The sequence below is a fragment of the Spironucleus salmonicida genome, chromosome 1 (assembly GCF_000497125.1).
Source record: "Spironucleus salmonicida strain ATCC 50377 chromosome 1, whole genome shotgun sequence".
Lineage (NCBI taxonomy): Eukaryota > Fornicata > Diplomonadida > Hexamitidae > Spironucleus > Spironucleus salmonicida.
The window spans coordinates 1,643,193-1,667,035 of NC_090596.1; the positions used below are offsets into that span (position 1 = coordinate 1,643,193).

The window sequence follows — 23,843 nt, forward strand, 5'->3', positions numbered from 1 at the left end:
CTTTCCACTATGTCTATTTAAAGAAAGCTAGCATTATCATCATTTGATTTATCTATTGTCATTAAAAAACTAAACGAAGATCTATAAAATTCTAGATTAAATATGATCAACTCCTCTAAATAAGGCTTAATTTTAAAACTACATTCTCCTGTTTCTTCTTTAAAGTATAAATTAGTTATAGGGCCTTCTACACTTTATACTACGTAATTTGATATTCATTCCGTGTCAACCCCCTCATCATTTGTTATTTCATGTAGAAAGCATTTAGGGAATTTATCACTTTTACATATATAGCAGGTTAATTTTGATCGTACTATACTTTTGATATTTGGTAGAGTTAATGATCCTAGAAAAGTGTTAGTCGTCGAAATGTTTGGTAAAGGGAACCAGATTTTATGTCAACCAGATCTTAAAATTATTACGTCAAATGTGTATATGAAATCACCAGTTTATAGTATATTTCCAGGGTAAACTCTAAATAATATTTTAGATTTAGTAAATATTGATACATTTAAATAAGTAGTTGAAACTGCAAAAACCGCTAAAGGTCAAAAAAATTAATTAAGATATGTTTTGGCTTCTACATATTTCATTGGAGGAGCGACAGCAAGTATTATATTAAGATATTGTTAGCTGGCAGCAGGTGTTAAATGTGCTAATCCAAATATAAATTTAGAGTTAGTATTTTCTTATGTTGAAAAAATAATGAATGCTATGAAATAAAGCTTACTGAGTAAATAAGGCTTTATTTATTTTTATAAAGAAGATGAACTGGATCTTAAAGATATTGGTGAGGACGATATTGTTAAAAGATCTATTAGAGTTGCAGAATTCCATCCAATTAATATGAACTTAATATTTGAAGGATTATATTAAGATAATTGTGTAGAATAGAAAGATGATTTTGTTTAATGTTTAGATGAGTATTTTAATTTAGTTAACTCAGCATATGGTTTCCAAAATAGAGCTCTGCTTATAAATAAGCAAGTAGCTAAACACGAAAATTTGCAATCAGAAAATCAATTTAAAGTAGATGAACTATATAATTAGGCATTATATAATAGATTTTTAGGTGATATCTGCATTTTGAATAGTAGTTTTATCGATAAGTTATTAAATACATTATAGCAGTTGTTTAAAAATTAAGTATTACGTTGGAGTAACATTGAAAAATAAATGAATCTATAATCTAATCTAATTTTTAACTTTATTTCATCTGTTGATTTAATATAGAAGAATTTTACTATTAATATAGTAGTTCCTAAAGATTAGCTGGATTAGCTGGAGATTGAATCATTTAAATATCTACATTAGTTAGTTGATATATAGTATGAATATCTTGGGGAAGAAGTATAAACATAAGATAATTTTCTTATTGAATTAAATTTACAAGATAATTCTAGAACTATATCAAGAAGACTATATGATGAAGCTAAATTACTTGAAACCAAGGCTGGAAGGACTTCATAGCATACTGAAGATGCAATATAAAGAATAACTAAAATATCTTAATAAAATATTAATAAAATATTAAAAGATACCGAGGACCAGCTTACTATTTTAACGAAATAGAGACCTCCATTATGGTTTGAAAAATTCAACTGGTTTATGTCTTCAGATGGGTACTTAGTTTTAGCTGGAAGAGATGCATAGTCAAATGAGCTTCTTGTCAAAAAGTTCATGACTAATGATGATATATTTATACATGCAGATGTGCATGGTGCCGCATGCACAATTATTAAGGCTCCAAAATTAGAGGGAAAATGGCAACCTCCATTAAATACTTTAAATGAAGCAGCTACATATACTGTAACACATTCCCGATTATGGGAAACTGGAGTGTCTGCATAATCATACTGGGTATATGGTGAATAAGTATCAAAGACAGCACCCACTGGTTTATATATAGGAACTGGTGGCTTTGTGGTAAGGGGTAAACGTAACTTTTTGGACATAGCTAATTTAAAACTAGCACTTTATGTTTTATATAGATATACTGAGCCTTAAGAATATTTTATTACTAAAAATCCGGATACTCAATTAAACTCCTGCTTTTAGTACGGACAAAGTGATGCTGATAAAATTACTGTCGTGTAAACTAAGAAACAAAAGCTAGTTTAAAAATCTCACTAAGATTTAGTTAAAGATAGTAACAAAGAATAGCGTAAGGACGCAAAGAAAGAGAGATAAAGAATTATTGCAGATATGAAATTTAAAGCAAAGCTTAAACGTCTAGAGTAAGAAGGTCGTACTGAAGATATTGAAAAGGCTTTAAGTAAGAAAACTGTGAAATAAGACGAAATCGTAATTAATAGGTAAGATTATTGTATCATGTGTGGAGGAAATCATATATACGAATACTGCTAATCTAATAATACTCAAAATTCTAGTTCTGATTCAGACTTAACTGATCATGAAACCTCTCAATCATCTTAATCTAATGATCTAGAATTAGTTGTTAAAGACCTCACTGATAATTAATTTAGTCTCGTTTAGCAAGCATATACACTATCCCCAATTTTTAATTTAGAATAATAACCGGTAATTATATTGACGATCTGTCCATTAAATGCGATTCCTGAGGGCGTTAAATATCTTGAAATGTAACCTGGTTAGATTATTAGAAGCTCATGTGGGAAGGTTATCAAGGAATGGTCACTAAGATAGTATTTAGATTCTCCTTATATAACTCAAGGTATTAAAAACATCTAGGACCACCAGATCATGGTAGCAATACCAGGAAGGTGTTAATTCCAGGGTTATGGTATAGGGAAGATTTTACAAAACGTCTCTAAGTAGTAGGTATCGAAAGAGGCTAAAAAGTAGATTGCTAAGGCCAAAGACATTAAAGAAGGCAATAAAAAATGAGTCACTTTTACCATACTTATATGAACTACTGGATAGCATCCGGGTGGACTTAGATAAGCTAGCTCACTTTCAAAATTTCTGATTATTTGGTCATTATTTTATCTAATTTGGTATTTTCTATACGGGCACGTTCTAGCTTTTCGGTAAGTTAATTTAACTTTCCCTTGTTTAGAGTTAGTGCCTGCTGGGACTGATGTTTTTTAATCAATAGTTTTTAACTACTCGCCTACTTAATGAGAATCTCCTATTTGCGGTTGTGAATTTAGTCTTTCAGGCGCTTCAAAATATCCATCTTACGGATATGCTCAGACTCAATGCAGAAATATTCTTACAGAGTGCTTTCGAGTTGCTTTTGTTATTAATTTAGTTATTGCTAACTAAAATTCAATAGAGCTTCTTCTACACTTATTTGAATTACTAAATCGTCAACAAGTTATTTCTGCACATTTTTACTTGACGGTAACATTTTGTCTTAAAAATCAAATAATAAAGATAAATCTCATTACAGAATTTCATTCAGGTCGTAGCTTACTATCCCAATTTCCTCAGATTTCTTCCCATCATTACCATTCTCCCACATGTAGCTTTTAGCTATAAAAACTCTATTCCCTCCAATAACTACACTACTAACTCCCCCGCTCTCGCTGATCTTGAAAATCTTTTTCCGCATTTTTAAATCCCAAAAATAAACCTGTCCATCCGCACCACAGCTAACTAAGCAGCCAGAAACCAGTGCTAAGCCATGTACAGGATAACTTATACCGTCTGTTTTGTGTGCTCTGAAAGCAAATTTTTCAGTTCCTTCTACTGCTACACGTCCTTCGACAGAAGAAATAGTCAAAAATTACTCATTTTGAGCTAAAAATCTTGTCTAATGTCGCAAAGGAGATTCAATACGATTAATTAGATTCAATGAATCATCAAATGTCAGAATCTCACGATTTGAAATTGCGATTGTAAGATGTGAAGTAGAATTAGAGGAAGCGAACGGTCGTCCAGGAAGTGGAAATTGTGCTAAACGCTCGAGTTTCTATAAATTCCATGAAGTTAAAATTTCGTCATACCCTGCAGAAAAAAGGCGGTCTTGAAAGAAGTTGAGTGTTCGGACTGGTGCTGAATGCTTTCCAAGAAGTTTAGTTTGTTTTTAGGAGTGATTATAAAGTAATATTTAGCCATCTGAACATCCGATTGCAAGCATATTATTTTCTACAAAAATAATAGATAAAGGAACTGCTTGTACGTTCACGGTTTGTAGATGCTTTACTAAAATTGTATCATATAGATAAATATTTTGATCCCATGATGCAGCAGCTAATATTTTACCATCTGGTGATAACTATATCGTCTAAATTGAGTCTCTTGGCATCGAAGGGTAGATTGTTCTCGACTTCATTTCTAGAAATAGGGTAAATTTTTGTAATATTCTATATAATAATGCAGTAATTATTAATTCTAAAATATGGAAAATATTGATCTGAATAAAAATAATTTAAGCAAGACCAGGGTAATATCAGCAGAAAGCAGTGAATAGATATAGTAATAGGAATAATTATCATCATCAATATCAGATTTAGTATTTGATGCAGATTTAAAACTTTTAACTAAATCCTACTAAGATACTAACATGAAATAATTAAATGAGTCTAAAATATAAATTTAAAAGCTTATATACGGGCAAGAATCATTATAAACGTTAGTATAAAAATAATAACACATCATTAACAACCTTCTTGTTGAAAATAAGAGTTTAAAACAAGCTAATTAAAATATAGCGTAAAATTATAAACTCCTTTTCAGTGATATTTCATAAGAGCATCAAGACAAGGTTAAATAACTAGAGCTGTAAATATAATCAGTTTATAACATTGTTAATAACGCTACCTAGGATCCTTCAAATTTGATCAACGATAAAGATTAGCATCAGTTAAACCGAAGTAAAGTTTAACTAGATCTTATGATTTAAAAATTGAAAGTTATGGAATAATAACTGCATTGTACTCGTGAAACGTAATTATATCAAACTATTCAATAGTAATATAATTATAATCACTAAGCTCCAACAGCATAATAATCAATATCTCAGCCTGCAATTATATAATAATCATAATTTATTGACCAATAAAATTTTTAAGATACTTTATAACAGAATAGGTAATAAGATTTCACACTTAACTGTAATATTGAACAAGTATAATAAAAATAACTGACTTAATCACCACATATTGTAGCAATAAATACACACTAATAAAATAATCATCAGATTGACATAAAGGTAGATGATTTAGACACAAGGTTATAATAGAAAATTCCTTCTTTATCAGATTAAGACCAGCAGCATGATTAGCAATCTAATTAATAGTAAGAAGATAACTATTTATAAATGGACCCACAACCTAACAAATAAATAACTAAGCAATAAGCCTCCTAGCCAATACCCCTTTCTCCTTAAAATAAAAAAGCAGTAAAATTCACTTTCGATATCACAAAGAAGTAAAATCCTGAAGTATTGTAATAACCCTCATAAATATAATTAACACCGAAAAGAAAAGCATAAGATCTATCGCATGCTCTTCAATTCTCTCAACCTGCTTTTGATTCCAAAAAATTATTAAATGACACATAAAAATATACCAAGTCTATATCAGCCCAATAACCACTCGATGCAGATTTTGATGAAGTTCTTGCAGCACATCCTCCAACTTTTGTATAATCGTTTTCTTAACCAAGAACAAGTGAGAAAAGAGAATTTTCCGAATAAAACTGGCGTAATTTTACTAAAAAAATTCCTAAATTTATACCAGATTAGCGAACAGTCTTGAATTCTTTTAAGAGTACACTTTTATCATAACAGCAAAAATTATACGATAAGTAATTTATTATTTTTCAAGAATTATCTCATCTTTTCACTTGCAAACCAGAAGAGGTTGCTGTAAAAATTTCTGAAAATTAATCTAATTTAGAACGGTCTATTGACCACTATTAGAATTTTGGCACATCCCGTAGACTTTCAGAATTACACGTTTTAATGCGTTTTCATGGGTTGATTATTAGATTTTGCGATTTTGCGGATTTATAACTAATGCAAAAATTTGAAAAAATGCCTAAACCTGATGGAAAAGGGGCAATTCTAACTCGACTACCAGTTCAGGATGGGAATGGTAAATGGGTAGTCTTGGCGAGTTTGTAGTGATTGGTGTTGCTTTTTGTGTTATGGATTTTTATTAGAAGCTAATAAACTTAGAGTAAAATAGAAATTTGATAGTTATTAGGAATTGATAGAGCTAGAAATTTCTATGTTAAAATAGTAAAGGTGATATGCTAAATTTATATATATTTCTAATGTTATTGCATAATAAAAGTTTTTGAAGAGACAATATTTTTATTGACTTAATTGAAGGGTACTCATAATTCACTACTAGTATTTTTATTATTTACTATTTTTCATAACAACCAAGTCTTTCGCCTTTAGTAAGGCTTAATCTGTAATGTTAAGAGCATGCTATTTAATCTTGTATTTTATTTTTTATTTCCCATATTAGTTTATTGTAATTGAATCAAGAGATGTAACTGGCTTATCAAACTCTCGAGTTATTTTGCATAGCTATACTCTCCTCGTTTTATACTGGAGTGCTTAATATTAACTAAAGTCAACTAATGATTTTTATTTTTATTAAATGTGCGGTAATTCATCTACTTATTGGGCAATAAGAGACTAAAATTGATTTTCACAGCGTACTTTTTCAAAAATCTAAGGTGAATTGTTGAGTTCATCAAACTATTCCATAACAGAGCAACAACTTTTTCTAGTCTCTATAGGAGACATAATAAGCTTCAATGGACTTTAAGATACTAAACTAATTGACTATTACTCAGTAATATTTTTAGTGTAAAGAGGCTACTACATCTCATTCTACTTTGGATCTTCAATAATACTATTTTTACTTTATAATTATTTCTTATCAACGTTAGGCAACTATTGTATTTAAAAGGAACTATTTACATCATTCATATTTATAGTTGAAAGAACAATCTAATCAGATATTTTTAGTATTTAAGTTTATTTAGAATCAAATTAAGGACATACTGGTTAAACTACCTATAAAGAAACATTAAATTCTTAATTATTGTTAGCATTATTGGTATGCATATCGTTTTTCTTAAACAATAATGGTTTACCCTTATCATTGCTTAAATTTAAATTTTATTATATTAAGTTTTTATCGTCATTTTAGTAAATTTCTTATAGAGGAAGCTCCAAATTACGTGCTAACTGATTTTTCGTAGTTTAATGCTAGATTTATGAAAAATCATTAATTTCTAATGTGTCTTATTAGTCAATCCTCTAGACAGTATTTATACCTTCGTTAGAAATTTATAATTATTAAATATTTTCTTCAAATTATTTGTGGGTAATTATATTTTTTGCAACATCAGGAAATGATTCATTATTACCAACGATAATCTATGAATTATTGATATTTGTTGTATGATTCAACACTTCAACTATTTAATTTTATGCTTATATAAATTATAATGATTTTTTAATTGATACTTGTTAATTGCTATCAATAAATTCAGACAAATCAATTTAATTTTACTATTTTGAACCAGTTTATCTATCTTATATTTCGAAAATAACTTCTAATTATATCTATTTAACCTTGTATACACCATATTCTAAGTCTGTCACCAAAATCTAATGGGCACAACTAGAAAAACAAATAAAGTTATAAATAATAACTTTTGTAAATATTTTTGGGCTATGATTGAAATTAAACGATTTAAATTAATCTGTACACACTAATATATTATTTTATGCCAAATATTCTAATTTTGATAAGATAAATTAACTTTTAACTGGCTACTGTTGATAAAAAGCAACAATAGTAAACTATACTTTTTTTAATTTAATGCTATAAGATTTTTACTCAAGTGTATTGTCTACATTTAAATAAAATTGTGTGTTATCAATATTAATAACCAATGAGTATGACTTAGTATATTAACTTTAGTACACTAATTATTAGTTTTCTCTTAGCGCTGTTGATTTAGTATAATAACATACTAAGCCTTATTTATTTTTGTAAGTGATTTTGATAGATATATTAAAACTATCTTCCTCATCTTCTAGGTAACAAACATTTTAAATTTTTAATTTAATCATCTAATAAATGAATAACTTATATCTTAATATATAATAAGAAAGTCACTTTTATTTTTTAGATTTTAATTAACCAAGGACATCCTCATAGTCAAAACATTTTTATTAAAGAACAGCTAAGTTCATTTTGCATTAAATATTGCCTTATAATAGTTTTTAGGATTCTTAATCTTTGTTGTCTATTATCAACTTTAATGATTCGTTATTCTCTTCTAACTAGCAACATCTCGCCTACTCCTCCGCTAGAAGGGCCTTGAAAGCAATAGCAGACTATAGCGATGCATCCAGGGAGGCAATCTGTCCCTGCTGCGCGTCAGTCTCAGTCTGAAGTGCGGCCATCTCGCTTTAAAGCGTATCATAGGCAGACTATAATGCCTCCAGCTCTCTGGAAGAAGCTTGCTACAATTCGGCCAGCTCGGCAGAGGTGTGCTCTAGCTTAGGTGCTAACGCGCTTGCCTCATCTAGTTACTGTTAGAGACCCTCGATCGTGGCCAGCTGCTACGTATTGGTTTACTGTACGGCAGCCAACTCGCTCTGCAGGTCACTCCTCATTGCACTTTGCTCATCAAGGGCGGCACTGGATTATCCCAGCTTCTACTCTTGCTCTTAAAGCTAGGCCTGGAAATCGTTGAGCTCCTCCGCCAACTGACTATTTCTCGCCTACTCCTCCGCTAGAAGGGCCTTGAAAGCAATAGCAGACTATAGCGATGCATCCAGGGAGGCAATCTGTCCCTGCTGCGCGTCAGTCTCAGTCTGAAGTGCGGCCATCTCGCTTTAAAGCGTATCATAGGCAGACTATAATGCCTCCAGCTCTCTGGAAGAAGCTTGCTACAATTCGGCCAGCTCGGCAGAGGTGTGCTCTAGCTTAGGTGCTAACGCGCTTGCCTCATCTAGTTACTGTTAGAGACCCTCGATCGTGGCCAGCTGCTACGTATTGGTTTACTGTACGGCAGCCAACTCGCTCTGCAGGTCACTCCTCATTGCACTTTGCTCATCAAGGGCGGCACTGGATTATCCCAGCTTCTACTCTTGCTCTTAAAGCTAGGCCTGGAAATCGTTGAGCTCCTCCGCCAACTGACTATTTCTCGCCTACTCCTCCGCTAGAAGGGCCTTGAAAGCAATAGCAGACTATAGCGATGCATCCAGGGAGGCAATCTGTCCCTGCTGCGCGTTGTTTTCTGTGTTTATCGAATCTACATCGACTTGTTTCAGCTTATCTACTTAGCCTTAATCTATTTTTACCTAAATATATTTTAAAAGTACCTATATTTTTGTTTAATATTCCTCAATAATGCTTATTCTTACTTTTTTTTACATTAATATATTTTGTTTTTAAAGTTCATCAATTTCCTAGCAAATAGTGCTGCTTTGCTAAAATTCATTAATAATCTATTTATTTTACTGACTAAATGTTAAATAAATATCATCCAATAATTATTACTAAACATTTTAATCTTTAGCACATTTCATTTAAGTAAATCATCTATAATATATATTATATATAATATTAATATTATTTTTTATGAGTATTCTCTTTCTGATAATAATACTAATATTTTAATATAAATATACTTGGTATCGATATTAACAACTCACTGATTGATTTAAATTTGTAATAAATTATTTAAACTATAAATTCGTAGAAGTATGTCAACTTTTACTGAAATTGTTATTCGTACAATTACTAATTTTCTATTTCTTGTATTTTTATAGTGAAGCAGATTTATATTTTCATTAAATTTATAATAACGGAATTGTGTAGTCAACTTACTACGATATGTACAAACGCAATATTATCAAGAAGTCTTATACCTTAACTGAATAAATCAGGTAACTGGTTTAATTAATATTACCATCTTAATTAATTCATCTAGCTAATATTTTCAAATAAAATATATGTGTCGAGCTAGTATTAAAAAGAGTAGCATGATAAATATTTACTGAAATATAAAGCCAATTCTTTATAATTAGTAAAGATAGATAAGCTGGACAAATAATAATATATAACTGTAATTTCGATTTAGGATATTTAATATTCTTATTTTAGTATAAAATGAACTATTCTGAATTATTGATGACTAATAATATTCAAGAATGATAGAAGCAATTCAAATATATTTATTATACATTATCTTTTAGGTCATATATATATAGCAGAAATAAAGCTCCTTTACTACTTCTACTTCAAATATATTATTAGTAACTAGTATCCATCTTTAAACCGTTGATTATTTATTAGCTATTTTATTTTTTTAAATAATTAGTTTCCATTAAAGTTTATAAAGATGAATAATAAGTAAGCAGTTTAAATATGAATGCAATCTTTTTATGATAACTAGAGCTCTTTCACATTCATATTTGATATAATCGTTAATTTATGTATAAATATAAGTAGTAGTATTCCTTATTGAATTGGTGTTAGCAATTTTTATTCTTTATATAAAGATTACAAACATACTTAAGTATATAGAAGAGATTGCAAAAAAGTAATTATAAATGAAACTAAGAATATTATTTTTTTAACAAGTAAACTGTTCACGCATAATAATAATTTAATGATGACTCTTATTTTCTTTCAATTTAATTATTAATATTAAGTAAGTAGATATTACAATTATAACATTAACTTTTGTTAAATGCTCAAAATATAAGTGTGTTGAAATAAATAATTATTATATTATAAATAATGTAATTTTTAACACTATAAATGCTCTCAAATTCATAAAATATGAGTGTATCTCAGTTTTCATCATTTGGTTCATCAGTAGCATCTACAAAATAAGTAGTTGGTGAGGCTTTGACACGTTATAATGACTTTCTTGACCAACAGATCGAAGAGACTACAGAGATTATTTAAGCGACTTACGATCGAATTGCAAACGCTATGTCAACATCCCATGGATCTGATTTAGGTGTATCTAACTTGTAATGATACTTTAAACTTCACTTTTGCTTTCTAATTTTTGATAAAACTTAATCAATAAATACCTAATCTACGTCATAAGCATTAATTTTACCCCACGCTGCACAACTAATCTAGCTTGTCACAGGCTTGTCTGACTTTAGAATTTTCCGTATCTCCACTGACAATTCTTAATACGCGGTTGTGTTAACTTCTGCTACAGGTAGTATCTTTTTTAACTAAGACACACGTTATGCTTTTCCAGTTGACTGGAAAACAACAAAAAGAAGCTGATTCTGAGATTTTTCAACGACAACAGAATGAACAACATGCATTTTAGCGTTGGTTTCGATTATTCTAGCCAGCTAATATGACTTGAAGCGCTTCGGAAATGGTCCAAAAGCAACTGAAAATGGTATAAGATCGAAAGTTTCAGGATCATAAAGTTTAGCGGAATTAAATGAAAGATAGTCGCCAATTGAAGCAATATGTGGAGTTGTTTTGAATGCTTACTACACTACATCTATTGATGGTGCAATATAAGATAAAAATGGCATTTTAATGAGTTAAAAAATTGGAAGCTAAAAATCATTTTCCTTAAGTATGTCATAATTTTCAGGATATATATAGAATTTTTGATAAGAGAAATAGTCGCTTATCGTTTAACGGACTGTTTAAACTGTACCTGGCTGCTTTGGTTAAGCAATAGTCGACATTTAGGAGTGAAAAAAGAAGAAGAGAAAATTGGCTTTGAAGGGCAGATATGATATTTTAGTTAATATATTGATATTGTTTTGGATATTGCAATTTAGTATTTTTTGAAGGTTTTAAATTAAAATTAAAACCAATAAATTATATTATTATTTATTAAATATAATTTTATATTTTTATTTCCGCAATTATTATCTCATAAATGATACTTGATATGTAAGATCCGGTCATTCATATTGCATGTGATCGTTTGGGTGTTACTTAAAATTAACTAAACATGCCATCTGATGATAAGTTTGTGAACTAACCTAACCCTAAAGTATTATATTTTGAAGCCGTTAAGTTTGTTAATTCTGTTTAAAATCATGTTATGTTAGAGGTAGCCAAAATGAGGCAAAAAGGAATTACAGAAGCAGAATGGAATCATGTAGGTTCACCGTAAGATTTTCCGTTTAAGATTTTTACAAATAAAGGCAAACCGGTAGATAACAAAAAGAAGGTTGTTATTGAAAATCGTTTTGCACATGTTTTATAATTAGAATAAGATAAAATTAATAAAACTCAATAATATTTAGATAATCGTGACCAAAATAGTTAAAATTAACTAATGAAAGTCAAGAATCAATAATAAATGTAGTCAAAATACTTAAATATGGTTTTTAACGATGCTATTAAGACTGCAGAGAATGTAATTAATAATGGTGAAGTTAAGCGTTCTAATCTTAGAAATTCACTAAATGGTTAAGACCAACTAAGATAATATTATATGTAGCAAGATAAAGATCATTAAGATAACAATCGTCAAATGAGATCAGCTGTGCACTCTTAAAAAATATAAACTGCTAATAAAATTGTAAAAGGTATCGAATAAGACCGATAAATATAAAGAGAGAACGTTAAGTAAAAACAAGAAAAATATATTTAAGAAAGATGTTTACAGAAAGAAAAACTTTTAGAAAAAGTAGTAGATGCAAATATGCATCATTCTTAATAGGTGAATTAACATTGTTAATCTGTTAGATTATCCGAGAAACTAAATAGTTAAATAAAGAGATAGAAATAAGAATAAAAAGAATTCCAAAGTTCATGTAATATTCAAGATATGAAAATGTCTCAGCATGCTGAATTAGAGTCCACAAAGTCCCTCCATAAACAATATTTAGAAGACAAATATTAATAATTTAAGGAGATGGAATAGGTTAAGAAAGATTGCAAAGTATTATATTTTTAGACAAAAGATGAAGTAGCAGCACTAAACCTAACAGGTACTGGTGCTAAGATTGTAAAAGATAGGTAACTTGTTTAAACAGTGAACTCAGTTAGAGATTAAAAGAGCCAGTGGATGCGAGATTAAATTAAGGCTAATATTGAATATAAAAAGAATATTTATGATACTTTCAAAGATGATGTTCCATTTGTGATGTGAATTTCATTATGGTTTCAAATCATTTACTATATTTTATAATAAGTTTTATTTCTCATGCAACTAATTTATTTACTGAGTGAAATTAGGTTAATTTAATACTAGTAAATCTTTTTAACATTATATATCCACCAGTTTGTTGATAAGTCTCTTTTTAATCGTAGAAAATTTAATTTAAAATTATTAAAATTAATCAAGTTACTGTTACCCCTGAATCAATGCTTGTTAAACTATTTACTATTTTAATATTAATATATCTAAGGGTGATTAAGTACATTACTATTCTTTAACTGCTATTGTGTGCAATAACGTTATCCTACACAGTGGACATTTTTAGTTGCCAGGTTAAGACTTCTTTAATTATAAAATACAGTCTTGACAAAATACATGGCCACAGTTGAGAGAAATTGGAGTTTTAATATCGTCTAAACATATAGTACATATGCAATTCATTGAATTTTTTGACTAGATAGATAAATTATGCAACTATATTAATATAACAGCTAATTTTGGATCATTGATTTAAAGTTTTTAATTGTTTAGTTTAGATAAAGCAAAAAATTCATTTTTATTCATTAAGAGTTATTATGAATATAATGTATTAGAATAATAAATCATCACTAACTAAATTTATGTCATGCGACTATCATATTTATTCATAATAACTACTTGTTAATAGTGATGTTTAGATATTACAGAAATCAAAAAAAATATTAGATAAGCTGAAAAATATTAAAACAGTAGATACGACATTAGATTTTTCTATTGGATTTCATATTGATATAAGCCAAGATTAATAAAGACTGTTTTTCTCTATTTATTGCGTAAACTAGAATTAATTATCTTTTAATTCATCTAATTACATTACATTTTAATTCTCTTAATCAAAGTTGATTGTAAATGTTAATGATGAAGCTATCTCTCTATAAAACATATTATCCCTTAAGTAAAGTATTTTATATGTAACTATAATTCAACATTATAGCTTGTTACAATTTTATATTTAAGGTGAATTACGATACAGTATCTAACTAAAGTAACCATACTTATTAAAAAAAATAAAAATAATTGAATCTAATATATTGTCATTATAAATATTTCAATATGCTTTACCATTACTATCATTAAAATTCTGTTAAATGTTCCCTTCTTTTAATACAGATTATCCTAAATCTCCTATATTTTGTTACAATACAGCGAATCTTTTAACTTATAAATTTTCTGAATCAGATGGTATTATACTACCGTATTTTAGTACTCCGGAACATTGCTATGTCTTTTCTTCTAATTAAAATACTAATATTCTGAAAACAATGATTCAGGATTAGAATTATAAAATAGACAAATATTTTCTTTCTGGTAGTTAATACAATTCAATATAGAATTAATACTTAAATTTAACAGAAAGTATTATCCAGTAGCTTTATTCTTATGGTTTTTAGGCAATTATTTTAGATAAATGTGCTTGCTTTATACCTTATAAAAACTTTACTCGGGTTTATGGCTAGCTTGCTGTTGAGTGTCTTAATATAGAATTACCAAACCATAATAAGTAATTATTTATTGATAAACTTATATTTAAATGGCCAGAGTAATCTAGTATTTAGATGGAAAATGCAGAAATAATATTTATAGAAAGCTGGAAATCTTACAACTTTAATAAACTAAATTTTGATTACTCGTGTATATTAGCTTAAAATAATTCATAATTTACCTATATTCCTGTGTGTATAGATGTGTAAAATATGTTCACAACAAACATTAATAATCTTTAAGGTCTATTATATTCTAATAATTATTAATAAGTATTATTGTTGCTATAAGTGGTTATATTTCGATATATCAATAAGTAAACACATCACATATTCAAGGGAACTTTTGATTTATTAGATGTATAATATATGGCTGTCAAGTTTAAATCTGAAGCTTATAACTAGGAAAATACGCAACAAGTTGTGAATTTAATTATTAAATATTTATCTGAGATCACAGATGATATATTCTTCATCATTTTAGATACTATTTACGATTTTTCAATGAAATATTTTCCTGAAGTAATAGATAAGTTTATAAACGAAGCTTTTGGTAATTCTTTTATTTTAAATTTATCAAAATTGCTATCTGCTAATAAATTTGATGAAGTCTTTGATATAGTATAGACATATGGTAGTAAATTTACAGTTGTATATACGTATTTAATATAGTCGCTTTAATCAGTTTTAAATATAGAATAGTTTTTTGCATAATATGTAGGCATATTCACGTTAATTGATTAATTTATTAAAAAATAAGATAAAACACAATAAGATTTAGAAATTAATTTATTATCTATTTTTTATAATAACGCACGATAGCATGAATCTAATGCTAACTCATATATATGGTTGGTTTCATTTTTGGTATATTTGGAATAATTTTTAGATGATAAAAAATTTGAGTTATATTTATGTTGTTTTGATTTTGCTAATTTATATGATCACATTGCATTTATTTATCTTTACCGTTTAAACTGCCTGGAATTTTTAGATAATAGTTCATTATAATTAGATATATTATAAAGTATTGAAGAAAATGTATTACTATTTTTAAATATTAATATTGGTAGGGTGGTTTTATTTTTCAATTATGCTTTATAATTAGAAAAACTACCATCAACTTATTTTATAAAATTTATTTGCTTAAAAAAATTTGAAAAATATTAGTAACTTTTTTTAGTAACTTTTATGAAAATGATGATTAATTAAGACAACAAAATACATTTATTTAATGAGTTAAGCAAAACACAATTAAGTGAATAAGTTATATAGGATTATGTGGACTAGTATGAGAGATCTATAGATTTGAATTATAGTATCAAATTACCTTATTTTGACAATTTAAAGTATTTTGTATAGATAGTCAGAAAATATCACTAAGACACAATATTGCATATGAATATACGCATGTTTTTCTTATAATATTATTATAAAGAACTTATTCATTTTATTTTTATGAAGTATAAAGAGGCTAACTCTGAAATTTCTAGAAGTCAATTTGTTGTAATTACATTGTATAGATTTATTTTAAATACAAGTATGAAGGACATTTTGACTATATTTATCGATAATTTTGAGGGGTAAGAGTTTTATAAATTAAACTATCGTTAGCTAAAACAATTTGTTCCATAAAACTAATAATTTATTTAGCAATAACATTAAACTTGTATAAATTATTTTAAATAATAGTAAGAACTTATAAACTTTTGGATAAAAAGACATTAATATTAAATTTAAGCTTCAATTTCTTTAAATGAAAATGAATTTTCATCAAGCATTAATGGAAGACTACAATTAAGATAATTAACTTATTAAAGACACGTCTATCATTAATAATTATTTGTTCTACCTACAAGATTTTCATCAGAGGATTTTGGTTTTATATAAAAATAATAATTATCTTTATAACATTTCATACCTCCAAATTTTCATATTTTAGTAGCATTTAACGTATAAAGATTAGTCAAATCATTATTTAAAAACCAAGAAGGAGTTTTAGTTATTTGTTAAGAAATGTATGTGTTTATACCCAATGTTGGTGTTAGTGGGATAGCATAAGATTTTTACGTGAATTATGATTTTACTTAGTTTATAAAACTAAAGATAAATTAAGAGATAATCATGCAGTATATAAATATTGAAGATGTACCTGAGTATTAATCTAGATATATGATATTTGCTAAAAATTGCAATATTAATTGTGAAAATTTTGAAAACAGTTTTAATTAAACGTTATACATACCTCCTCTAAATATTTAAAATATATTACAAGAAATGTATTGCCATAGAAATATCTAAATAAATATTGTTTTAAGTATTGGATACAACTATTCATTTATATTTACAGATGCTTTATCACAAGGGCCAACTGATATATCTGAGTGTTAGATTACTGCAGAAATATAATTAGGTATTTTTTACTACTATTATAAACTATTATTTAATGGTAATTAAGGAAAATTTATGGCAAATCCAAAGATAATCTAAGAAATTTATAAAAAGCGAATTCCATAAAATTATATATTAGGATTAAATCAAAGAGTTTTATTACATCCTAATTGTATTTAAGATAATGATTTTAGAAATAAGTTGTCAAAAGTTCTTAATCATTCCCCTTATTCGTATACAAATTTGTAGTAAAAAATAATTATGACTAATATTGAACACCTTTAAATATAAGAACTTAATAGAATACCATTATATGAGCCATTTAGACACTTAGATCATTATTACTCACTATTTAATTCAATATCTTTTGATGATATATCTAGATTTGGAGAAAAGGTTGCAGACAGCTTACGCTCTGACTAAATTAATTTATCAATATTTGCTATATTGATTAGATTATCATCTTAAAATTTAATTGACAATTTTTCTTTTATATATCTAGTAAATCGTCTTGCTGGGCGTAATAGTGATAACTTGAGTAGTAACATTATTTATCCAATAATTAAGAATAGAGTATTGGATTTACCAGTTTAATGCTAGCTTGCTGAAAAATATAACTAAATTTTATAAAAATAGTTATAAATAGAATAAATTAATCCGCTTTCGATTATAAAAACAATTAAATTCTTTAATATGTAAGTATCCTTACATGGGACATTTTCGTCAAATCCAGCATCAAGTTTATATTATTTATACCGAATGTAACCATATGCTTCTGCATTGATTGATTTATAAAATGGTTAATTTGATGCTCCAGATAGAATGTTTTATGATTATGAAGCACTATATAAAGTTATTTTTTGGACAAATTTTAAAGAACACATACCTTAATTATATACAAATATTGAACTTTATTACAATTTGCATCATTTTGATTTGGGTATTCGGTCAGATAAATAGAAACTAAACCATGTAGTTTTTAATAATATAGAGTCAATCTTACAAATTTAATAACAAGATATAGGTGAAATTTAGGACACTCAAGTTTTATAATCATTTTTAATCGATGATGAATAAGATTAAATTGTGGAAAGTATTAGTTAAACTGTTTAAGATAATTCCCTTGTTCAACTAATCCCAGTATTAAATGCTGAATAGCATTTAGACCTGATCAGTAATCGGGAGCAGCAAGTTGAGAATCCGATAAATGCCCTTTAGTGTATTTTTGAGTTATATGAGAATTTAGAAATAGTGTAAAAGGCAAACTTATTTCGCTGGTTATCCCTATATTTTGGCCCGAATTAGTTTTCTAGATAAAATTTTACCTAATATTCGCCCGCCACGTATTTACTTAGAGTCCAAAGTCAACAGCTTTGCTAGGAATTTGATCAAGCTAAGTATTTTGGAGCAATTCCAAACAAGCTATTTGATTGCAGATTCTAACAGCCAGATACGAAGTAATATTTACTATTATCTAATAAGTTCGTACTTAAAGATTAATTTCTCACAATTAACTTAATAACTCACATGTAAAAGCTTATGCAAGGCACAGAAGCGAGGAAGCTATTTGAACCAGCTACTTTTTTACCAGCTGGCTACCAACGGAATATAAACTTCATCACACGATTCACAACCAACTTTTTAACATTTTGCAACTTTGACCTAGTGCCGTTTAAAACGCAAATATTCGATATCCCCATCCTGCAGCAGACCGCTACCGCTGCGCTCCTGGGACTGCGTTTCGAGGGCACCGTGAAACTTTACCAAATCAAGTCGAACCGCATCCATTTCAGTCACGAAATCCCACTCGCAACGACGTCAATTTGCCTATCACCATCGCAGATTTTGCTCGTTCTAACTGCGTACAAAATCTACGCTTTCGACGCTCTCAACCACTGCGTTCTGGCGCAATGCGACTTTGCAGGCGGCCTCCAAATCCAAACCGACGCCTGGGATAACGTGTACGTACGGGCGCTGGCATGCGTGCACGTCTTCGGTCCCGAACTTGCGAGGCTGGGAAGCATTCCAATCGGTGAGGATGAGCGTTTCGTGCCATTCGAGCGCATGCGCCTCGTGGTGTACGGGCGTAATTGGCTCAAAATGGTCGTTTTGAGTGCGGCAGCGGCGGATAATTTCGAGGTATCCGAACCTTCTCCGGGGCCCTATTTCGCCATTCCGAATGGCTACGAGGCCCTGAACTGCGAGGCGCTGAACGGGTGCGAACTGGCAGACAGGATAGTATCGTGTGGAAGCCTGGAAGTGGGGTGCCAGTAGGAGTTCGTGTTTAATGAGCAGATCGTAGGAGTGGAGGTCCTTAAGTTCAGTGTTTTAGTCAAATGTGAGGTATCTGACTTTAGCATAATCGCCGACTGAAAACGATAATATCACTGATATAAGTCCACCAGAGCAGAGCCTAAAAGCTCTAATCCGTACGTCATGTGCTGGTCCTACTCCGTATCCAAAGCTGGCAGTGGCATGATTGATTTTGCCACTTTGTAGACTTACTGGAAGAGCTTCTGTGTATATTACTGAGCCTCAATTAGTGATTCAATGAGTTATTATTACTGCTCAATAATTTGAGAGGATGGAAGATTTTTTGACAATTCTTTGACCTCCTACGATTTTTAAATCAAATCTTATGATATAAATGAAATTTAGTCGTCGACTTAAGCTACCCTCTATTCTCTCATTTTAAAATACTTATCTCTGTCCTCTAAAAAAAGAAGACGGTCGCTAATATCTGGGACCAAATTACAGAAACAGTTCTTGCTCATTTCAATCAATTTATGTATATAATTTATCCTATATAGTAATTATACTGTAATAATTCAAAATGATGGATCTTTCTAATCCTTTTAAATTATTTCACGATTCGTAAAAGTAGTTAGAAGATATAACTAGAGAAAAACATAATATATTGTCAGAGATTATTAGACTTTAACGTAAGAAGCATTAGTTGTTGGAATTACAAACGCTACCATACCAAGGTACTTTATAAGGTGTTACAAAAATTGATATTACAACAGCTATTTCTTATGATCAATAACCCCCTATTAATTATTTCACGGATAGATATATTAACCCTTTAATTTAACATTAAAAAGTTTAATAAATTGATGAACTAGCATAAGATGATTAAATTCATTCAGTTAATGCATTTTTCCCTTCTCATTTTACGAATTTAGCTGGTTTAGGTGGAGTATTAGGAACATAATTTGGGACAGGTGGTCGTATACCTCCTATTGAGAGACATTCATGCTATGTTGATGAATTGAAATAAAAAATAAAACCTACTAACAAAAAAGAAACAGATACGGATTATGATAGAGTGTCATCTTTATTACTTTCTGCTAATATGGAATTAGACCTTCCATTTATAGTTTCACAATCTAAAAAGATTTTGCCTTTAGGGCGTGTTCTGGCCGAGTCTGCTAGTTAGAATTTTATAATATAGTCATAATTTCTGCCAAATTCTGAGTAAATTGGTAATTATATTTAATTTTCACAGGTAAACTAACTTATAAAACAGTAAAACACCCCTATTCTTGATTAACTAGCCAAACAAATTATTAAAAATAAAGATTCAGTTAAAAAGTTTTGTTAGGAAAACAAGTGTATTGCTTTAACTGATAAATAAAAGCTATTTGAGAGGGATAAACATGCAATTCGTACAATGAAGAATTAATTTGCTCACGATTTTGATTTTACCAAATCAGAAGGTTGGAAGTGCTAAGAAATTTACTTTTAGCAATATTAAGATAAATTGATAAAATCAGTCATTTAAATTGGTAGTATAGATTTTGATATCCCCCTAGCAGCAGCCAAGCCTCAGGATAAAATATCTTGGGAAATATATAAATTAAATTTTAATTTTAACAAGTGAAATCACACATTAAAGATTGTTTTTATTTAGCTCACATATTCTTATTTTACTGTACTTAAACACGCAATTTTTTCATTTTCATCGAAAATATCGGATATTTATTCAATAATTCCTTGTTGAAATTCCGAAATATTTGATTAAAGTATTTTATTAAAGATGTTAAAACTCGATGGATATTTAAGGTAGTTTTAAACATTATTTAGTGACTCTATTAGGAAAACTCCACTAAGCAAATGACTATCTATGTTAAAATTTAGCTATGATGCTAACTTCATGACTTGTTTTACGATATCTTCTTCTTTTTTAGGTATCTTGCTGCAGAAGGTTTCAACCTACTCTTCTATACATTATCTATCTTACTTTTTTAACATAAATTCTTTGAATTGTAAAAACTAAGGATCTGTAAAAGTATCCTTGAAAAGATTTATCACGTCTTAATTTTGTGTAAATCTATAAACTCGTAGGATAGCTGCCTAATGTAATCTGCTGTTTTAATCAATTTTACAATTAAGGAACTTTTATAATAAGATATCGTTATCATACAGTTAACAAAAACATGCTGCAATTTCAACACAACTTGATGGATTAATTTTTTAATTACTAATTTATTCCTAATAAAATAAAAATGTTTCAAAAAGATTATCATTTAAATTACATATCGTGTAATATTAATATTTATAGTCTGTTTAGTATTAGAATTCTGTTTCAAGTATAGTTGTTATTAATGAATTTATAGATAAATCTAGGCTTTCAATTAGTGTAATAATTTGTGAATAAAACTCATGATTTTAAAGTTTTTTCTCAACTTAATATCTAAATTTTTTGCTTATAAGTGAAACTTTAGATAAAAAAGTACACAATTCAATTTTTATTGGTAATATATACTCTTAAAACCATTGTATCATATCATTTGTTCGGTTATGCGTAGATTAAAGAACAATTGTTAATATAGAGAAAAGTGTTATAAGGTTATTAGGATTAGTTTTAATATTAAGTTCTAAGTCTAAATTTTATTTGAAATGTTTTAGTTTTTTGACTTCTTTAAACTAAGTTCCATCGATGATTTTATCAACATGTGAGATCAAAGGTTAGATCATTGTTGTATAAATTAGTTTAAAGTTAGATTTTATAAATAGATTTTAAATATCTTCGAAGGTTGACTATAGATTATCATAAATAATATCTTTACCTGAATAATTATTAACTATTATATTAAAAAATTAATATAAAGTTTAAAGTCTTCCATCGCTGCATATATTTTTAGCTATTATATTAAAATTGGGGAAATTTTAATTAGAAAGATCTTTGGCTAAATATTTTAATGTATCGTCAATGTTATAAAATTTAAACACCAAGTTTTTGTCAAATTTTATTTTATTTTGGTCAAATTAAAGTATGGAACTGAAAATGATATTTAATTCAAAACTTTTGTCTATTCCAACCATCGCCTCCATATTAAGTCGTTTTGTTAATAAAGTAAGGATAATTAAGTACTCATCTATAAAATTGTTATCAGATATTTAAATTAAACAATGCATAGCTCCTAGTATATAATTTTCTACAGGATTAGAAGTGATAAAATATTCAATATAACATTCATATAAATCCGTTATACTCTACATACCTAAAACATCTAAAGTAAATTATAATGCCATTTAACAATTCAAAAATCCACCTGAATAACACATATATGGAATATATTTATCTAATATGGTACTTTAAATAATATCATACGATGCTAATCCATTAAATTAACATGGGAACCCTAATTTTCCACTTCCTTATAATTAAATGTTCCAAAACTACCAATTTGGAATATGATTATGATTAAACATAACAATTTCATCAATTTCCCATCCTAATGAAATAAACTTACCTGCCACATTTGTCTCAATAATTGGTAGTTCTGATAAATACTTCACTGGGGTTTTTGGATTAATTAATACTAAATTAACATTGGTAGTAATTTGTTACTCAGGAATAATATTTAAAATATTAGATATATACAGTTTAACAAGTATAGGCTACGGATAGTTCTACATTATTCTAGCTGCAGATTACTATAATTATTTATTTTATCCATAATATGCAATAAAGGTTAATTATTCACGAATTTTATTGAACATACTGATAGGAGAATCAACGATTTTTTCAAGTTATTTGATTAGTTTATTGCTATCAAGAGGAATTGCCTCCAATAGTTATTTGGTTATAAATATTTATCTTAGTTATTCATTAGATTTAAAATACTAGTCCATTAAAGTGAAAAAGAATAATTATATATTTATATTATATAATATTTATGTTAATATATTTATCATACAAGCGCACTTTTCCTTTTCAAAGATGGAGGGAACATTCCGTAACGCTACTGGTACATTACAGTTAGAAGAATATTCAAATACTACTAAATTCAACCACTAAATACCACATCATGATAAGACATACTCATCGGTACTATTGGAAACTGCACCTCGTTATTTTAATGCTACTGTGGCTGAGTAAATAGCACCAGTTGTTGCTCAACATACATATACTATTTAGCCTGATATTTCTCGCCAATATAACGGTTATGTACCAACATCCACGTCTACACAGCCTATTGAACCTGATCTTGCCACAGCCACACGTAGAGGAAGCATCTTATAACGTTTAGATAAAACTTATGAAACTAAGCACTTCAAAGTTCCAGAGCCAAAACATGCTAGGAAATATGATAGAAAGGAAGTTGACAATATTGTTAAATAACTTGGTGGATAATAAGAATTAAAATGCGTAAAATCAATATAACATGTTATCGTTAAAGTAGATGATAAAGCTCCTGTATATGATAAATATTATCATGGTGGACATGTTTTCGACGATTATACTGGCAAGCATAAATGATTTTATGATTATATTATATATAATAAATAATCACTCATACTTAATTTTTGATAAAGGAAAAAACCAATACTAAATAATATATTATT

The 23,843-nt window shown here is 28.4% G+C and overlaps 15 protein-coding genes across 15 annotated transcripts; 7 read left to right on the forward strand and 8 right to left on the reverse strand. All coding sequences in view use genetic code 6, as the record gives it.

Annotated features, from left to right (window-relative positions):
- Positions 1-9: 9 nt before the first annotated feature.
- On the forward strand, positions 10-2,868 carry SS50377_21136 (Fibronectin-binding protein A N-terminus (FbpA) domain-containing protein; the record flags this gene model as incomplete). The annotated part of the gene is made up of 1 exon (XM_067905073.1): positions 10-2,868. One exon carries the CDS (start codon positions 10-12, stop codon positions 2,866-2,868), a length of 2,859 nt encoding a protein of 952 aa, XP_067768555.1.
- Position 2,869: 1 nt separating this feature from the next.
- On the reverse strand, positions 2,870-3,334 carry SS50377_21137 (uncharacterized protein; the record flags this gene model as incomplete). Its single annotated transcript, XM_067905074.1, has 1 exon — positions 2,870-3,334. One exon carries the CDS (start codon positions 3,332-3,334, stop codon positions 2,870-2,872), a length of 465 nt encoding a protein of 154 aa, XP_067768556.1.
- A 33-nt stretch (positions 3,335-3,367) lies between these two features.
- On the reverse strand, positions 3,368-4,261 carry SS50377_21138 (WD domain, G-beta repeat-containing protein; the record flags this gene model as incomplete). The annotated part of the gene is made up of 1 exon (XM_067905075.1): positions 3,368-4,261. The coding sequence occupies one exon, from the start codon at positions 4,259-4,261 to the stop codon at positions 3,368-3,370; it is 894 nt and encodes a 297-aa protein (XP_067768557.1).
- Positions 4,262-4,327: 66 nt separating this feature from the next.
- On the forward strand, positions 4,328-6,058 carry SS50377_21139 (uncharacterized protein; the record flags this gene model as incomplete). Its single annotated transcript, XM_067905076.1, has 1 exon — positions 4,328-6,058. One exon carries the CDS (start codon positions 4,328-4,330, stop codon positions 6,056-6,058), a length of 1,731 nt encoding a protein of 576 aa, XP_067768558.1.
- Positions 6,059-6,277: 219 nt separating this feature from the next.
- SS50377_21140 (uncharacterized protein) lies at positions 6,278-6,877 on the reverse strand (the record flags this gene model as incomplete). Its single annotated transcript, XM_067905077.1, has 1 exon — positions 6,278-6,877. The coding sequence occupies one exon, from the start codon at positions 6,875-6,877 to the stop codon at positions 6,278-6,280; it is 600 nt and encodes a 199-aa protein (XP_067768559.1).
- Positions 6,878-8,074: 1,197 nt separating this feature from the next.
- Positions 8,075-9,499, reverse strand: SS50377_21141 (uncharacterized protein; the record flags this gene model as incomplete). Its single annotated transcript, XM_067905078.1, has 1 exon — positions 8,075-9,499. The coding sequence occupies one exon, from the start codon at positions 9,497-9,499 to the stop codon at positions 8,075-8,077; it is 1,425 nt and encodes a 474-aa protein (XP_067768560.1).
- A 1,237-nt stretch (positions 9,500-10,736) lies between these two features.
- Positions 10,737-10,961, forward strand: SS50377_21142 (uncharacterized protein; the record flags this gene model as incomplete). The annotated part of the gene is made up of 1 exon (XM_067905079.1): positions 10,737-10,961. One exon carries the CDS (start codon positions 10,737-10,739, stop codon positions 10,959-10,961), a length of 225 nt encoding a protein of 74 aa, XP_067768561.1.
- Positions 10,962-10,972: 11 nt separating this feature from the next.
- Positions 10,973-11,647, reverse strand: SS50377_21143 (uncharacterized protein; the record flags this gene model as incomplete). The annotated part of the gene is made up of 1 exon (XM_067905080.1): positions 10,973-11,647. The coding sequence occupies one exon, from the start codon at positions 11,645-11,647 to the stop codon at positions 10,973-10,975; it is 675 nt and encodes a 224-aa protein (XP_067768562.1).
- Positions 11,648-11,844: 197 nt separating this feature from the next.
- SS50377_21144 (uncharacterized protein) lies at positions 11,845-13,068 on the forward strand (the record flags this gene model as incomplete). The annotated part of the gene is made up of 1 exon (XM_067905081.1): positions 11,845-13,068. The coding sequence occupies one exon, from the start codon at positions 11,845-11,847 to the stop codon at positions 13,066-13,068; it is 1,224 nt and encodes a 407-aa protein (XP_067768563.1).
- A 3-nt stretch (positions 13,069-13,071) lies between these two features.
- SS50377_21145 (Zinc finger, C3HC4 type (RING finger) domain-containing protein) lies at positions 13,072-13,641 on the reverse strand (the record flags this gene model as incomplete). Its single annotated transcript, XM_067905082.1, has 1 exon — positions 13,072-13,641. One exon carries the CDS (start codon positions 13,639-13,641, stop codon positions 13,072-13,074), a length of 570 nt encoding a protein of 189 aa, XP_067768564.1.
- Positions 13,642-17,249: 3,608 nt separating this feature from the next.
- On the forward strand, positions 17,250-19,361 carry SS50377_21146 (Beige/BEACH domain-containing protein; the record flags this gene model as incomplete). The annotated part of the gene is made up of 1 exon (XM_067905083.1): positions 17,250-19,361. One exon carries the CDS (start codon positions 17,250-17,252, stop codon positions 19,359-19,361), a length of 2,112 nt encoding a protein of 703 aa, XP_067768565.1.
- An 11-nt stretch (positions 19,362-19,372) lies between these two features.
- On the reverse strand, positions 19,373-19,762 carry SS50377_21147 (uncharacterized protein; the record flags this gene model as incomplete). Its single annotated transcript, XM_067905084.1, has 1 exon — positions 19,373-19,762. One exon carries the CDS (start codon positions 19,760-19,762, stop codon positions 19,373-19,375), a length of 390 nt encoding a protein of 129 aa, XP_067768566.1.
- Positions 19,763-19,821: 59 nt separating this feature from the next.
- Positions 19,822-20,871, forward strand: SS50377_21148 (uncharacterized protein; the record flags this gene model as incomplete). The annotated part of the gene is made up of 1 exon (XM_067905085.1): positions 19,822-20,871. One exon carries the CDS (start codon positions 19,822-19,824, stop codon positions 20,869-20,871), a length of 1,050 nt encoding a protein of 349 aa, XP_067768567.1.
- A 2-nt stretch (positions 20,872-20,873) lies between these two features.
- On the reverse strand, positions 20,874-23,129 carry SS50377_21149 (uncharacterized protein; the record flags this gene model as incomplete). The annotated part of the gene is made up of 1 exon (XM_067905086.1): positions 20,874-23,129. One exon carries the CDS (start codon positions 23,127-23,129, stop codon positions 20,874-20,876), a length of 2,256 nt encoding a protein of 751 aa, XP_067768568.1.
- Positions 23,130-23,217: 88 nt separating this feature from the next.
- SS50377_21150 (uncharacterized protein) lies at positions 23,218-23,757 on the forward strand (the record flags this gene model as incomplete). Its single annotated transcript, XM_067905087.1, has 1 exon — positions 23,218-23,757. One exon carries the CDS (start codon positions 23,218-23,220, stop codon positions 23,755-23,757), a length of 540 nt encoding a protein of 179 aa, XP_067768569.1.
- Positions 23,758-23,843: the final 86 nt, after the last annotated feature.